General features: G+C 41.4%; 1 protein-coding gene across 4 annotated transcripts in view; it reads right to left on the bottom strand.

Moving 5' to 3' along the window:
• The window catches only part of PTPRB (protein tyrosine phosphatase receptor type B), a 61,860-nt gene that overhangs the window by 17,917 nt on the left and 27,456 nt on the right, over positions 1-16,487 (bottom strand). For all 4 annotated transcript variants that reach the window (XM_065627020.1, XM_065627022.1, XM_065627021.1 and 1 more), the window contains 12 exons: positions 15,305-15,565; positions 12,894-13,160; positions 11,418-11,681; positions 10,214-10,477; positions 8,934-9,197; positions 7,940-8,203; positions 6,639-6,908; positions 5,743-6,006; positions 4,647-4,910; positions 3,983-4,264; positions 2,505-2,783; positions 407-556 (listed from right to left, as the gene is read on the bottom strand). In XM_065627020.1, coding sequence (XP_065483092.1) covers positions 407-556; positions 2,505-2,783; positions 3,983-4,264; positions 4,647-4,910; positions 5,743-6,006; positions 6,639-6,908; positions 7,940-8,203; positions 8,934-9,197; positions 10,214-10,477; positions 11,418-11,681; positions 12,894-13,160; positions 15,305-15,565 — 3,093 coding nt within the window. The remainder of the gene's footprint in view (positions 1-406; positions 557-2,504; positions 2,784-3,982; positions 4,265-4,646; positions 4,911-5,742; positions 6,007-6,638; positions 6,909-7,939; positions 8,204-8,933; positions 9,198-10,213; positions 10,478-11,417; positions 11,682-12,893; positions 13,161-15,304; positions 15,566-16,487) is intronic.

Here is a 16,487-nt window from a genome sequence, read left to right as displayed (position 1 = left end):
GCTATCTTTGCCTTCTCAGCATGGCTTACTGAGGCTCTGCAAAAGAGTTGCCTTAGTGTTCCCACCTAACATTTAAACTACCTTTGGAGACCTGTGCACAGCAAAGCAGTTTCTTCTGTGTTCACTGCCAATGGCATCCAACACGTCTCCTCCTGTGGAAGTTTCCCGAACATACATGAGGGCATAACCCAGTGTACAGAAGCTAACTACTGCTTTTGGCTGAGCTCTGTGGTTGCTACTGACCATCATAGGAGAAGGAGGTCCTAAGTCCCTAGGGTAGGGAGCAGGTATAGATCCAAAACCTCTATGAAAGGAGAAGCCCCTTTGCTGTGTAGTGATGGGTGTGTACCTCCCCATGTAACTCCTACAGGCTGCAGAAAGAATTGTATTAAATCGTGACACTTACCATCAGCCTCTCTGACAACCACAGTGAAGTACTTCACAGCTCCATTAGTATCACTAAACCAGCTGCAATTAAAAGTAAAGTTGATGGAGGATTTGGTGATCAGCACCTCTTTTTTGTTCACTCGTATTTCTGGAGGTGGTTGAGGGGGACCTGAGTAATTTAAAAAAAAAAAAAAAAAAAGAAAAAAGAGAGAAAGCATTATCTACGTATTTGCTCTGAGCTAGGCCTAATAGAGGAAATGCAATTCACAATAAAGCTCAGCTGACTGGACCCAAGTGTCTGATCCTATTCTCTTTGCAATCAGGGAAGTGTCTTCACCTCCCACAGGGAAACTGCCGAAGGATGAAACATGCCAGCAGTGAGTTAACTATAATAAGTGGCAGCTCCTCAGTAGGAATTCCTTCAGAAGCCCACATGGAAATGCATTAAAGTCTTACTAAATCTATGAAATCAGAAATTGTAGCTGCTAAAAATGACGCAGGTTTAAGCCAGGTATTCAGAGGCCACTTAACACACTCACTGGAGGAAGTCATCTAGTTTAAGCATCTAAATTTCTGTTTCCTTTTCCAGAGGAACAGCCCTAAGTCAGCCAGACACAGCATTCAACTACAGAGTACCGTTTTCCAGACTGACTGCAGAATTTCCATAGGAAATGTTCTTCGTACAATAGAAAGCTATACCTTGAACAGTGACACAGCAGAAGTAAACTGGAAGGTATGTAGGGAAATACCTTCAGAAGACCAGTGCAGCAAAAATGGGGCTTTTAAGGATCTACATTGCTGCACATTTAAAAAATCTGTATCGTTGAAACTATACTATATGTATGGGAAACATATCAAATACGTAAGCAGGTGGCTAAACTTTAAAAGGTTTCAAATTTCAGAAAGAACCAATAAGTCACACATTTGTATGTTGTTCAGCTAAACCTCTTAGATCTCCAAAGCCTAGCTGCAATTTTTTGTGTTCCCTTGAGGTAGGGCCTTCAGCATTAACCAGAGCCCAGGAGAGCAGCAGTATTCAAAACAAGTAAGAACAAATGTGAAACAGCTAATCCTCAAACAGGACTTGGTCTAATTTCTTCTGACACGAGTAGCTAGTTCTCACAACCTCTGAATGTGTAGCATCCTTTGTGGTAGAGGAAGGAGATGGCTTGTTTGCAATTAAAAGGCAATAGATGGGGGAAGGGAGAAGGTGGGTTGGTGACTAAACTCTGTGGCTCAGCTCACTAGCTCCCAAACCAAACATAATTTTTCTGATCTAGCATTTCACACAAACGTGGTTTTAATAAGCAGCTACAGAGGCATCCTTGAATATAAGCCTCCTGACCATCCTGTCATTTTTGAGAAATTGAGCCCCAGAGTGGTTCAAGCCTCTGCGTTGTGCTTTGCCACTGAATCCAGAGGTCCTGCAAGAACTGGAGCAACTCTAGGGCCAGCAATGGCAGGCTGCTGACCATGGCCATGCCTGGCAGTGAGAGGTATCAGCAGATGCTACCACTACCTTCCACACAGAGCCTATGGGTGGAGAAATAGAAGAAGCTGTCTCCAAGCCCACGCTATGGAAATCTGTGATCCTCCCTCAAGTATAACTCCTACAGGTGATTGGGTCAGGTAGCACCTCAGAAGAGTGTATAGAAAGCCCAAAGAAGACCCAGTGCCACAACCCAATGTCCTTACTGATGGATATTTGTGCAGAAGAATTTGTGCAGAATATTTGGCTCCCATCTGTGAGGGGAAACAGCCAAGCACAGGAAGCCAAGCAGCAACCATGAAGACAACTAAAGGTGTGTGATGATGATTACATCTTTGGTGCTAAACATCAGAGTGACAGGATAATTTTTCATGTTTCTCACTATATTTTGTGAATGAGCCAAATAGGCAGATCTGGCACTGTAATAAGAGGCAATATAGCTAAAATCCTTCATTGTCTGTCACAACGGAGACCAAAGGACAGGTTCACTCTATTTTGGCCACCAGATTACAAGTGCCACATATTGGCAATTGTGGAGTTCAGGACTCCTGTTGCTGTCTAACCAACACAAGCAATTGCTTATTGCTGCTCACAGCCTTCCTTCACGGCAACTCTGCATTCCACTTACGGTCGATCATTGTGATGGTGCTGTCTTCAACTACTTCACTCGTCATGTCTGCAGAATGCACCTTGATGGACACCAGGTATCGCTTGTGGGGAACGAGGGTCATGATATTAAGCAGAGCTTTGTCTTTTTCTATCCTTTTAGAAAATTCCACTTCACGAGTGTCCATTTTTTTGCACTCAACACTGTATCCATCGAAGTCTGAATCAGGAGGAGTCCAGGAACACGCAATAGCAGTAGAGGTCTGGGGCCGACAATGAAGACTTTGTATCTTGTCTGGTTCTAGAGGAATGTCGAGAAGTTGAAGCTCAGTGGGAAAAGGGACAGGCATCATACAGTCTCTGCTCCCCCTCTGGCCCCTAGATTCTGCATCAACCATTTGATCAGGGTAGGAGGCTGGGAGCCAGAATTCCCTCCTTTCCTGCCAGTGTGTGCTGACTGATTACTAGGCAAGGCTGTCTAACTCGTTTTAGCAAATGGAAGTCAGATCTAGTGACACTAGCCTCATCAGATGCAAGAAGCTTCAGTAATTACTTGTAAAAAAAACCCAAACAAAACTACTTGGTGAAGTCTTAACAAGAATAGCAACACTGGAAAGCAATGGATTTCTAGAACTCTGTTACAACTTATTTGCAGGTTACATGTGGTCAACAGTATCAGTCAATACTGATACTGTCATCTCATGACTGGTCTGGTTTCCTGGGTAGTATGTGGTGTGTCCGTATTACTAAAGCACACCACAGAAGTATGCTTTATCCATGTAATATTGGAGCACCATTTATAACATACAACATGTAACAACAATGGGATTTCACTTTCAGATTGCAGACATCTACATTTAAGTGATTAAATACCAGTGAAAGAGGCAGCCATGCTCTTGTTTTAATTAATATGCTGAATGAAGTCTGGAGAAGTATTCAGCTTACTAAACATAGATGTCAATTTGGAGCTGAATCCCACCCCAAGTGACATGAGGGTTTGCCGAGGCTCAGTTATTTTTACAATTCAGGTCACTCTTTCAAATCACTCTGCTACTGCTCAAGACAGCTAGAGATGATGTGGAGCCACAGACAAAAGGCAGAAACCCAGAGCAGTGAAACACTTTGATTACAGTTTCAAATCTAGTACAGCAGGGTTTCATTCATCCTTCCTGTCTGATTGTTCAGAAACATTTTGATTATTTCAATATACTACTGTCAGAGACATTTGGACATTCAGTTTTATTTTATGCCTGAAATTGATTGTTTCAGGCTCTGCAACCAAACAGCCCCATCCTGGATGTGAAGATTGCAAATGTATGTCCATTTTCTACCCTTAAACAGTTGACCTTGCATGCAGTAAAGGCTTAGAGTCTAGCTGAATTGCCAGTCATTCATGAATTTATTAATGGGAATTACGGAGTGAAAAATGAATTTGTAAGATTTAAGAGTTTTGCATCTTTTCCAGCTGAGTGTTAGAGTGCAATGGAAATTGTTACTTACTCGTTCTTACACTTGCAGACTGTGGCTGACTGTACGTTTTCCAGCTGTCACCACTGACCGTTCTGATTCTGAACTCATAGAGTCTGCCTGGTCGCAGGCCATGGATGATGCGTACTTTGGATTTGCTGCTGCTGTAGGGATTGAATACTGTGAGGGGATCCTTTGGCAGCCACCGCAACTCAAAATCGTCATAGTCTGTCCAGTCTGGGGGACCCAGCCAAGTGATTGATAAAGAGGTGTTTGCCACATCAGTAAATGATACCGTGTTAGGAGGGCTGGGTGCTACACAGAAAGGGGAGAAAAAAAAGGAAAAAAATAGATTCTTAAATTTGTACAGAAGACAAATAAGCTGAAATATGCATTATTTTCTTCATGCGACACAAAGTGGTTTGTATTATCCCATGTACAGAGCCAGTTACTGCATCTGTGCTGATGGTGGTGACTTTCAGAGGCATTACATATTCCTGAGTCTTTGAAAGAAAACCACTGCTGAACAAAATCACATTCCATGGGTTTAATACATTTAAGGATATCCTTTATCCTTACACCTTCAGTGACTCTCTTAACAGATCCTCCCTTAGAATAAGTCTGTTGCATAGTTGTGAACTAACATGAATTCTGACAGATGGGACTAAACAAAAATCTCAGAGCTTTTGTCTTTTACCTGTTCTTCCTTCAGCATTTGCTGTGTTGGTCAGGTCACCACTGTGAGTCACCACAACCAGATTGTACTTTCTGCCAGGAATGAGTCCCTGGAAATGCCACTCTTTCAGGTCTTTCCTGTGCCATGTTTCTTTCTGGGTCCCATTTGGGTTGTAAAGATTCAGCTCATAGAAGTCAACATCTCCTGCTGCTGGACCCCAGGTGAACCACAGACTGTCTGTCATGTTTCGGTTGGATGCCTTGAGACCAACAACAGGGGCTGGTACTGAAAAAACAGAGGATAAATGTTACTTTATGTAGAACATCCTTAGGGTGAGGAGAAGAAACAAGCTCAGGGAGACCTTACACTTATCCTGTAACATCAGGCATGTAAATAAACCAGACAGCCACCACAGCTGGCCAAAAAGCCAGGAAGCATCAGGAAGTATATCTCAATAGTTTATTTTCTTATTTTGAACAGCCGATATCCCCAGAAGAGGCTGAAATGTTTCTAATAGATAGTTTTGCAAATGTTAAGCAGCTTTTTCCCCGTCAGTGTCTGGAAACACTCAATTCCGAGGCAGCTGAAGAAAGCACAGAGGCAGCAGTACACGGTGGTTACTAGATGGCGCCTCAGAGGATAAAGGTTTCACAGTGTGTCAGGACTCCTAGAGCTGCTTAGGAAACTCTGCTTCCCACATGTGGCTAAACAAACATGGAACTGCAGTCAGAGCTCCCCATGGGAAACAAGTTTTACTTCACTGGTAGATTGTCTACCCCATTAACCCTACTTGCTTTGCCTTTTGTCTTCTCCACTCACAGATCAATATTGCTTTTAGGATGGGAGACAGCTGTTTTCCTTTAAGTCTTACGCAGCATACATTAGGATGTCCTTCTCTTGACCTGAGTACCTGGGAACTATTGCTTCATTTTTCCTCTTGTAACCACATAATTCAGAATTTACCTTCTTCTTTATCTAATGCTTTTCATGTATAAGAGCCAATTTTGATATTTCCAATAGCTGACTTAATCTAGCATGAACACCAGATTCAGACCAGCTCACTGGTAATCCTCCTCAGCACCACACTGGAGACGATTATTTTCTTAGATGCTCTTGCCTGTTCTTGCAAAGACAGAAGACTCGTTAATGAGGTCTCCGCTGCGGGTCACAATCACCATTCGATACATCCTGCCTTGCCGCAAGTTCGGGAACGAACAGTTCTGGAGGTGCTGCTCTCCTGAAGTCCTGTCATGAAGGGACTTGTCTGGGTTGTACAGGAAGATGTCATATGAATCAAACTCCCCTTGTGAGGTGTTCCAGCTGAAGGACAGTCGGTCAGTGGTGTTCTCTGTGACCTTCAGATTTGTGACAGCTGCTGGAACTGAAAAGAAGGACAAATGCAGGAGTAAATATCAAAGTGTCTAGCCACTAAAGCTGAACCTTTAATCAAGTAACAACTCATGGCTGGAATACATTTCAGTTAAGTCACAAGCAGCTAAGTAATGTCGACATCAACTTTCCGAAGCAAGGGGAAGGCATTTATGAGGTGCCACTGAGTCTCTCCAATACAAGGTTTGTATTTCTCAGTAGGCCTGGTTCTCCAGCCTGTGCTCACACAGAACTGTCCATTAATTTCTACGAAAAGGTTTAATTAAGACTGCAAGTCTTGGCTCTAAGTTTAGAGGTATGTATTAACATCAAACCCTGCACTAAGAGCCTTGAGATTGTCAATTAAAAGCTTGATGACAATAAAGCATTCAGGTAGTTCCATAACAGATAGACTGGGGGAGCATTCAGCACTTTGGTTCAATATCCTTATTATGAACTACGGCCACATTATTATGCTAACAAATTTCAGATTCAGATACCAAGCACATATCAGGAAAAATGATGCATAAATATCTGGAGTCTGTTCCTGCTGGAATCCTTTCAGAATCAGGATATACAGATAATTCATGTATTTAATCGTATTTGACTGAGGGAGCTATAAATAAACTGAGATGTTCTAATTACCTGTTCGACCAACAGTTTCTGCTCGTTTACTGAAGAGCCCGCCACTGACTGTCAAAACTTGTATTTTATACTTCTTGCCGGCTAATAAATCTTCAAATTTGTGCTGTTTGGCAGAAGGTGGCTCTGATTTGTTGCTCAGGAGGATTCCTTGCTCATTCAAGAGCAGAATGTCATATCTTTCAGCTACACCAGGAGCTTTCTGCCAGGTTACTAACAAGGAATGACTGCTGTAAGCATGATGGGCTAATAATTCCTGGACAGAGGCTGGAACTGAAAGCAACAATTAAAGGCAGGACATTACCAGGTGAAACATGGACCATTCAATACAGAACTGTGAACAGGGTAATTAATAGAGAATATATTTACACATTTGCATGTTCACTTGTTGGAAAGGGGTATCTGTGCACGTGTTCGCACAAGCAAATAATTCTTAGACACAAATACAGTCAGATGATGTTACAGAGCATCAGGGACATATGAACTGGGTATAGAGACATTCCAGGCCAGGTTAGGTAGGTTTCTGAGCAACCTGATCTAGCTGAAGATGTCCCTGCTCATTGCAGGGGGGTTGGATTAGGTGACCTTTGAAAGTCCCTTCCAACCCAAACTATTCTATGATTCTATAGAGACGCAAGAGACGTACATAAATTATCATGAAAAGAGAGAGAAGGAGAGTGGGATGAACTGACTGAAGCAGTTAAGAAAGACACATGAAAAAGAACTGAAAAATAAAGAAGTGGTTAATTGGTGCAAAACAGTGGCACAGCATAAAATGTGTTAGCTAGCAGCTGTTGCACAAAAGTCAAGGCCACAGCAAACACATGCAGGTGCCAAAGAGAGAGAATGGATTAAAAACAAGACATTCCACTGTTTGTATGTCCTGACTCGCAGTATATTGGGGCAATCCATTGTCTAACAAGCCTTGACCATACAACGGGCTCTGCTAGAACACAGCATTTGACTACATGGAGCCCTGCAGATGTATGTGTTGGATGGGTACAGGCACAGGACTGGGGAGGGCTGGAACTGCGTTCATCCTGTGAAGGCACGCTTTGGGCTGCGGACCTGAATTCCACACACATTTACCCAGGTAAAGCTACTCATGTGTCAGATCTCACTGGTATTAAGGGAGTAATTGCCTAAGTGTTTGCAAGAGTGAGGACTCCTGCTCTTTGAGATAAAAACTTCCTGTGAGCCTGGGTCTCCCTACACCCAGTGGTACATCCATGAACATTATTAAGTAAGGGTCAGCTCCCGGGAAGACATAATGCAACTTGCTCCTTGTCTCAAAAGAAACGTACCTGTTCTCCCAAAGGCTGCTAAGCTGTTGTGCAAGGTGCCACTGTTAGATTGCACCACCACCTGGTACTGCTCCCCAGCTTCCAACTTGTGAAACGTGTGCTCAGAGACGTGCTTGGAGACACTCTGGGAATCAAGCTGACGGTTTTGCTGAAATATAGTCACCGTGTAGGAATCAACATCTCCACCTCCAGGAGTCCAGCTCACTTTCAGGCTGTTTGTCATGCCGTTAGGTGACAGATGAATGTTTCTGACCACACTTGGAACTGGAAAAAAAAAGGAACATAAAGGCATCTTCTCACGAATTTCCTGTTTGATTCAGACTTTTTAATGCCTACTTCTTCATGGCCATAGCAAATGATTCAAAAGAGTATTTATAGGTACAAGTAATTTCACTCATGGGTAAACACATGTAAAGCTGCAGACATTTGTGCATGGTCGTGCCATTTTAGAAGAGCAATTCTATGTGTTTACAGGAAGAAAATTAAATAAAATGTAAGTTAAACAGAAAAAAAGTTTGTATGTTCTTTTATCTGAATAACCTCCCTCTTCTCCAAGTGATGCTTTGGAAACATCTCAGAAAATCAAAGCTCTTTATGTACACTTAGTAGGCATTTTGCAGTTATAATCTCACCCATTCATTTTAGGTGGATAAGCAGACGTGGAATATAGCTTAAGTGATTTAGCTAGAGATACTAAGCAAACAACTGGCATGCATGGGAAAAACAGAATCCCAAACACTGACATCTCAACGCCATTCCTATGCAACAAATCAAATTATCTGCCAATAATCAAATATTGGTGCCTGTGACATTTGTTTAGTAAGCACAGATCAAGTTGGCTGAAAGTGCTACTGTGATTTTCAATGAGATGGGCTGTCTTTGTGCTAGTGCTACAGGAGCTCAAATAAGATCATGGTTCTCCTTTGATTTTCTATGCCTCTTTCTTTCCTCTAAAGAAGCCTCAACACATTTTAAATACCACATTATTTCTTACTTGTCAGGCCTTCTATGAAAGTAGCACGTTGTGCATCTCCACTGATTGTCAAGACAAGAATTTTGTATAGACGTCCTGGAGTCAGAGCTGTGAACCAATACTCCTCAATGGTGTTCCCAAGGAAAATGGGTGGGAAGATCTTCATATCATTGAAGAGGAGCTGAATCTCATATTTATCAACATCCCCCTCGGCCTTCGACCAAGTTACCTGCAGATCTTCTGTGCTCCTGTTACTAAGAGTCAGCTCCTTCACTGACTCTGGCACTGAAGAGGTGAGAAGAAAGACAGGAAAATTCTCAGTACTTATTACCAGAACACAGCAAAAAGGTAACAGCTCTGAAGCCATGCTCCTGAGCTAGAGCTTTTCATTCAGTTCCCTAGGAAAATCAGTAGATTGCATTAATTTACAAGGGTTGTTCTTTGTGGTTTTCATCGTATCTAATACTGGAAGGTCCCATTTCAGAACAGGGACACCACAATCTACCAGCATTAAAATAAAAAATAATAACAGAGCCTGCAAGGAGTTTGCACAGCCAACAAAAATTGAGCAGGATCTGCATGTACAACTAATGTGGTGCAAAGAGGCCCGAGCCAGCGGAGTCCCAAGGCAAGCTGCCTGTGTGATGCAGCACCACACGGCACAGTTCCCAGCTCCCGCCAGAGGCAGGTCACTTATTTTTGCCCAGTTCTACATCTGTATTAATAAACTTCGTTTCTTAGTGTGGCTCATTAGCTTACACGTAGTGCTAGGTGAAGACAGGCAGATTGTATCCAGACCCCTGCTGGCTCACAAACGAGCCACCTTACCGCTCTTGCCCCATACTCTCCAACTCCAGTTCCTGGGGTAATGTGAGTAGAGTGAGGTCTAGCCTATCTTCTTCCTTATGCATTTCCATGACCAGAAAAAAACTGTCTTGTATATTCTGGCATAGTTTAAGCATAAATAGTAGGTTTATGTAGAAATCCGTACAACCGGTTTTTTGTTTTCCTTGTTTCAAGATTTGCTTTCCAAGCTCACAATACAGGTCTCTTCTTTCACTTTCTATATGTCTGTAGCTTAAACATTGGTCATAAACTAAGTTCTGTTTTCCATATTTGGAGTTACATTCAGAGAGTTACAGTCAACATCCTGTTAAAATCATATGAGATTTTTGAGCTCAGCTATGGTAAATAGAAAAAAATCATTCTATATTAAAATCATATGAGATTTTTAAGCCCAACTACGGTAAATAGAAGAAAATCCTGGAGTGTCTCAGGATGTTTCTGGAGTATTTACTTACTTGTTCTGCCATAGACCCTTTCACTAGTTTCATATTTCCCACTCCTGGTGCTGACTGTGACACTGTACTGCCTCCCTGGGACCAGATTAGTGAACACACATTCATTTTCATCCTTTGGGACACTTTTTGTTTGGATGAAGTCATTGTTGTTCTTGATGGTCACTTCATAGTTATCAAAATATCCAGAGGCATGTAACCAGGACACCTTCAAGTAGTCACTTCTGGCTGAATTGCTGACAGTAAGTCCCTGAACACTTGAAGGGACTGAAAGAAAAAACACAAAGATTCAGAAAGTAATAACTTCCTGAAATAACAGGAGGCTATATTTGTGGTAATTACTAGACTTTTCTGAGGAAGCTGCAAAAAGACCACAACGTTGATTTAAGAAATAGCCTGCCCTCTAAAATAGTACCTCTGCAGTTTCCAGGCTGCTTTATGTCATATGACAATAGTTTGCCTTTCCAGTTTTGGGGTATTTTTTGAACTTGGTCAGTTTTGCTTATAGCAGTGAGTTCCACAGGTTCACACTAATCCTGAATTTGGTTCTCCTCATTTAAATGGCTGTGCCTTAGATTTTCACTTACATCATGAGAAGACTAAAACTGCACTAGCTTGATACTCTTTGTTGTTTTAACACCCCTTACCATCTTCCTTCTATTCTACTGGTTTACAAAGTCTCCGTCTTTTCAATTTCTGAGGAAGTTTTCAAAAGTTTTCCATCATTATTGCCAACCTTCTCTGAAACGTCTCTGTTCTTGTTATAATCTCCTTGAACACTGCATGACCAGAAACAACAGATGTGGCTTTTATTCATTTATGTGACACCTTACTAGTATTTTAGTAGTTAGCTCCTACCCATTCTTGCTGTCTTTGGGTAACTTCTTTGGGAGATGCTCTGCAGGGTATACTTGAAGAGCCAAGCAGAGGGGTTAAAAGCAGGAAAATGCCTTTGAGCCAAAACTGATACATGATTTCTGCTCACTCTCAGGGACACATGGCTTTTGTTCATGCTAAAGTAATTTTTTATGACATAAAGCAGCAGTAGGGGCATAAGAATAAGACTAAGTCTGTAAAGCTGTAACGTTATGATTTGACCCTCCAATCCCTACTCACCCATCCACATTTGGTCAGATATTGATAGATCATTGATAATGGGTATACAAACTAGTTACTGTGACTAGATTCGCTCAGAGGCTCTCTTTACCTGTTCGTTCCTGGCTGAAGGAATAATTTTCATACTTCCCACTCTTCGTTGTTATCATCACATTGTAAAGTGTCCCAGGAGTAAGGCTGCTGAAGGAGCATTCACTGAAGAATTTGGAAATGGTGAGAGTCTGAACAATCTGGTCGTCATGAGAGAGTGTTACCAAATAACTGTCTACATCTCCAGAAGCTGGCAGCCAAGAAACACTGAGGTAGTCACTGCGACCTGAGTTATTCACTGTTACTCCGGTCACGCTGGAAGGAACTGTGCAACAAAGAAAAAAAACAGATGAGCTTTAACTAGCCAATTCCTATTGTTTTGAGAATGCCTGGAATTCCACCCTACAAAATGAGCAGTCTGGGACTGCTGAGAATCTCTGCTCTGACTCCCACTCAGCAGCATTCATCTGCTTTTTTGGAGACAGTGAAGGAAATTGTCTTTGGTGGCACAATCCCAGCACTTCTTAAATCCCAGAAGATGAGTTATCCTCTCAAACTTCCATTCATCAGTAATAGCAGTAACTACTGAGGCCTGTGTGAAGCTGAGGCCCATAGCAGAATGTGTTTTTACAACATTTACAATGAGTTTAAATGAGTTTATACAATGAACATTTACAATGAGTTCTCTGACACCTAGTGGCCAAAACATGAATGCAATTTGTTTTTCAAGCCAGCAAGGTGAGCTCAAAGGCTCCACATTGCCAGAACTACCATCACTTAGGTACCAAACTATCAGACTAATTGCAGGCACAGACCTTAATCTTCTCCAATTGTTTGTTTGTTTGTTTTTCTTAATTCTGAAAATCATTGTTTTCAAACTGAACATCGGAGGACACTGCAGAATGCCTGGCCTTTTCCAAATTCACAAAAAGGGTGAAATTGCACTGCGCTGTCAATTTTTCCCTCTGTCTAAATATCCAAAGGGCTGGTGTTACATTCCATGAGTCACTAAACTTACAGTATTTGATGCAATAGTAAATCCTGTCCTACGCAGTACAGAAGGGCCTCATAATGAATAATTAACCCTGGTGGACATCCTTTAATGTTGGGTTGGAGAAAAATAATGGGTCATGAAAGACTGAGACACAAGTTCATCCCCCCACCTTTAGGCAGCTAATTTGCACACATAAGTAAGGAGTAATAACCCTACACTGCCATCTAGTCAAAGGAACAACAAAGTCCCTTCCAGAAAGTGATTTGCCCACCACAGCTGTACGTCACTCTTAGGGCCTATTTTTGTCTTTGCTACAGAGTGATCCTGCTGTATAGTGTTCCTGTTGTAGGCAGAGCAGTTAGCTCCCTAAAGCTACGTTAGCGTGAATCTGGACCCACGGTGTGCCTGAGGTCACACGCAGGAATTGTATGGCTGAAACTGCTGTATTTCTGAATTCTCAGTGCAGTGGCTTAATCACAAGACCATTCTCTTTAATAAACTCGGGAACTGATGAAAGACATGTTGGTGTATTTTCCTTCTTACCTGTCCGCCCTTCTGCGATCGTTTGCCTTGAAGATATTCCCCCGCTGACAGTGGTGACAACAACTGAATAAAGTCCTCCAGGTTTCAGGGGAGAGAAGTGGTATCTGTTGGTTTCGCTGGGAACAGTCTCATTTTTAATGACAACATTCTCGTGAATCAGTAGCACTTGGTATGAGTCTACATCTCCCAGTGCTCTTGTCCAGTTCGTGAACAAGCTGTTGGTTGATCCCTGATTTGCCACAGTCAGACCAGTCACTTGGGCTGGCACTGCAAAGAAGATTGTCACAATGTTACTGAGAAGAAACAAAATAAAACAAAACAAAATGCCCCAAATAACCCAAATTCAGTCACATTGAGGAAGTGCATCAAAAGAACATTCCAACTTGCAGCCAGACTCAACAGGACTAAAAATAATCCGCGGACTGTTTCCTGTCTGATGGGATGCTGTCTATGGGAAACTATCTAAGGCACTAAAAGGTCTTGCAGGCTTTAGCAGAGCTTTTTTCAGTCAGACCAAAATGATTCAAGATTAGGGAATGGGAAGAGATGACATTTATAGATACCATTCAACAAAAGCCATCGATGTAGGAAATCTCTTGGTCTTGTGATGACTATTTCAAATACAGTCTGTGTCTTTCATTCTCCCTTTCCTCTCCTGTTCCCCATCTTTCATTTTTCTAAAGTGGCAAACTAGTTTGATGAATACCTGAGGCACAGTCATCTACACCCCAGAGAAGCGTCAGACCCTTTAATTTTGGGGTTAACTGAGATGGATGGTTTTGGTTTTGTTTTTTACGTCAAAAGATCTGCAGGATATTAACTTTTCCAGCATCAAAAGATGAATTAATTGTTAAACTTACATGACATCTATCTAAGTATAAGCTGCTGAATTTAGCCAGACCAAAAAGGAAAAAGAAATAACAGAAAGGAATGGAATACCTAGCATAAATTTTACCCAAAACATTTTTTTTAACTTGACAATATTTGGTCAAAGTAAGGATATACAGTTACTTCTTTCTAAGTATTTCTGCTTCCATGACCAAGAACAACCGAAATAAAGAACACTCCAAGTTTACAAAATGTGATTGCAAGCTTCATCTCTTGCTTTATATCAGCCTTTTTGCACACATAGTACTGGATTAGCAATCAATAACAAACATTAGAAAATCAGGCACACAGCTGAAAAAAATGTAATGCTGATAAAAAATGAGCCAAAAATCTCACCATAACGTCATAACATAGTAAGCTCCAACAAGACACTAAAGTGACACGTTTCTGTGCTAGAGGCACTTTTAGTGATACCTCAGGCTTCACTACAAGCTGACCAATCTGGGATGCATGTAAGACCTATTTCTGTCACATTTACAGCAATATTTTGCAAGCCTAGTAAGCTGTCCTACTGCAAAGACGGTTCAGAAGTTTGGAATGCTTATTAAGACCTCCATTCAAATTCACTGATGTTTGTTCTTTATCACTTTGAATGTAATGCAGACAGACTGTCCCTGCCTGATGTGTTTTCAAGCATTGATTCATACCAGTGAAGTGGGACACTGTAACCTTTATGCCTGAACAGGCCTCTTAAAGGGGCGTAAGGCAGAAGGAAGTGAAATCCCAGCTATCTAATCACATAACAGAGAAACAAAAATGTAAGTCAAACTTTTCAGGCCTTGGAAGGAGTTACAACTTGTAAGTAAAGACCACTATCAAGCTATAGGCATGATTTGATTCATGCACTAGCAGCTAGTTTTCTCCTGTGCTGTGCCAGACCAGAGCTACATTTTAAGTCTTTGCTTGCACTGGAGAATGCGTAAGTCAAGCAGAATTAAAAGCAACACACACAGTTTAGAAGTTGTACACAAAATTAGCACCCTGCAGGGGTGTCACAGTCACATTCCTTGTGTCACAATCATCATTCTAAGTAATGTACAGATTCTGGAATCAGAAGAGCAGAGGGATTCAAAATACACTTTCAAGGTCACATATGTTTTGTGTTTGTCAGCTTTGGAATGTTCCCCCTAAAGCAACATTTTCCTGTATGGTGGTGGTGTTTTTTTTTCCAGACGATGAATGCTTTGAATCAAGGAAGTGACCTTCCTGAAGATACTCAGGGAAAATTGTTCTTCTTATATGGAATCTTGTGCTAATGTAGATTGATCAGACGTGACATAAGATTTCAGAAAACTGTTTTGCCAGGAATTACATATCCATTTCCTCAAAACCTTAAATAAATACTGCAAGATAACTGAGTCAGAAATGAGAGACTCAGGAGCATAACTTTTCTATTGAGGAAACAAACATAAATACAACACTTTTGAGATTTAGACACTGAGTTCATTCAGTTCACAACAAAGCAAAGAAAGTTGTTAATGGTTAATAGAAATAAAGATCAAAATAGTTTGACAGGATGATACCTGTTCTTCCTTCCACTGAAGTCCAGTTGCTTAAAATCCCACTAATGGTAGTGATGGTAGCTGTATATTTTCTTCCAGGTACCAAGTCAGTGAAAGTGAATTCCTTAGCTTCTTTTGCAAGCCCTTTTTTAATGACAGTAAGATCCCTGTCTCCCAGTGAAACCACATAGCTGTCCCACTCTGCAACAGGGGTCATCCACATGACACTAAGCGAAGATTCATTAGTGTGCTTCACACGGAGCTGGAGAACAGGCTCTGGAGCTGTGAAAGTACACGAAGATCACAATGAGAACAGGACTTTGTAGTGAACATATGTGCCACATCTCAAGCTGCTGTAAGGAATCTGTTCTGTAAGACAGAAATGTGAAAGCAACAGAGTATTTGTAATGAAGAGGAGATTCTTTCCCTTTTTCTAGGAAGCCAATCTTACAAATCTACTATTCATGCTACTCTTCTAGTAAAGGGCTGTAGCAGCAGACTTCAGCAATGCATTATGGCTGTAATGCTTCAGTTTAAACTTAGGTCAGGATATATATTTTAGTGTGAATGGAAATGCAGTGAAGTCAGTGAGTTTCCTCTTGAAGTGTGGGCGCTAGACACGGATGTAAAACATTTGTACCATAAAACAGATCTACACCAATTTAGCCATAACAAACATGGATGCAAATGATAGGGTCAGAGTGACATTGATTTTACACTGGTTCATATCACAGTCAAGTTGGGAGACACTACAGTCTTACAGTGGTATAAAAGAAAGAATTTCTGTGTGTGTTCATGTGTGAGTGTGCATGCATACACAGAGGGCACCTGCTACCTAACATAGTCCCCTGATCTGATTTTGTCCCTGTAATGTTAAAATACAATTCACTATCCAAGACTGTGGGTTTATGTAGGAGAACATTAAATCAGAATAGGGCCTAATACCTATGCTTCATAACAGGTACATTATGTACCTGCCTGTGGGCCAAACACCATTATGATGCACTCACTACTGGATATTATTTATTGGACCATTTTCTAATCACTTAGCTGTGTCAATTAAAAGTAACACCAGAAACTTAAGTTATTTGTAATGCATATCAGAGTAAGCAAGATGAGAGTATGCCTTGCTTTGATCAACTTGGCATGAAATTAGAGAAAGCTTCAGTTCTATTGCTTCTACTGCTCTTGCCATTGTGCAAAA

The sequence above is a fragment of the Caloenas nicobarica genome, chromosome 1 (assembly GCF_036013445.1).
Source record: "Caloenas nicobarica isolate bCalNic1 chromosome 1, bCalNic1.hap1, whole genome shotgun sequence".
Lineage (NCBI taxonomy): Eukaryota > Metazoa > Chordata > Aves > Columbiformes > Columbidae > Caloenas > Caloenas nicobarica.
The sequence above is the reverse complement of the archived record's forward strand: the minus strand, read 5'-3'. Positions and strand labels throughout refer to the sequence as shown.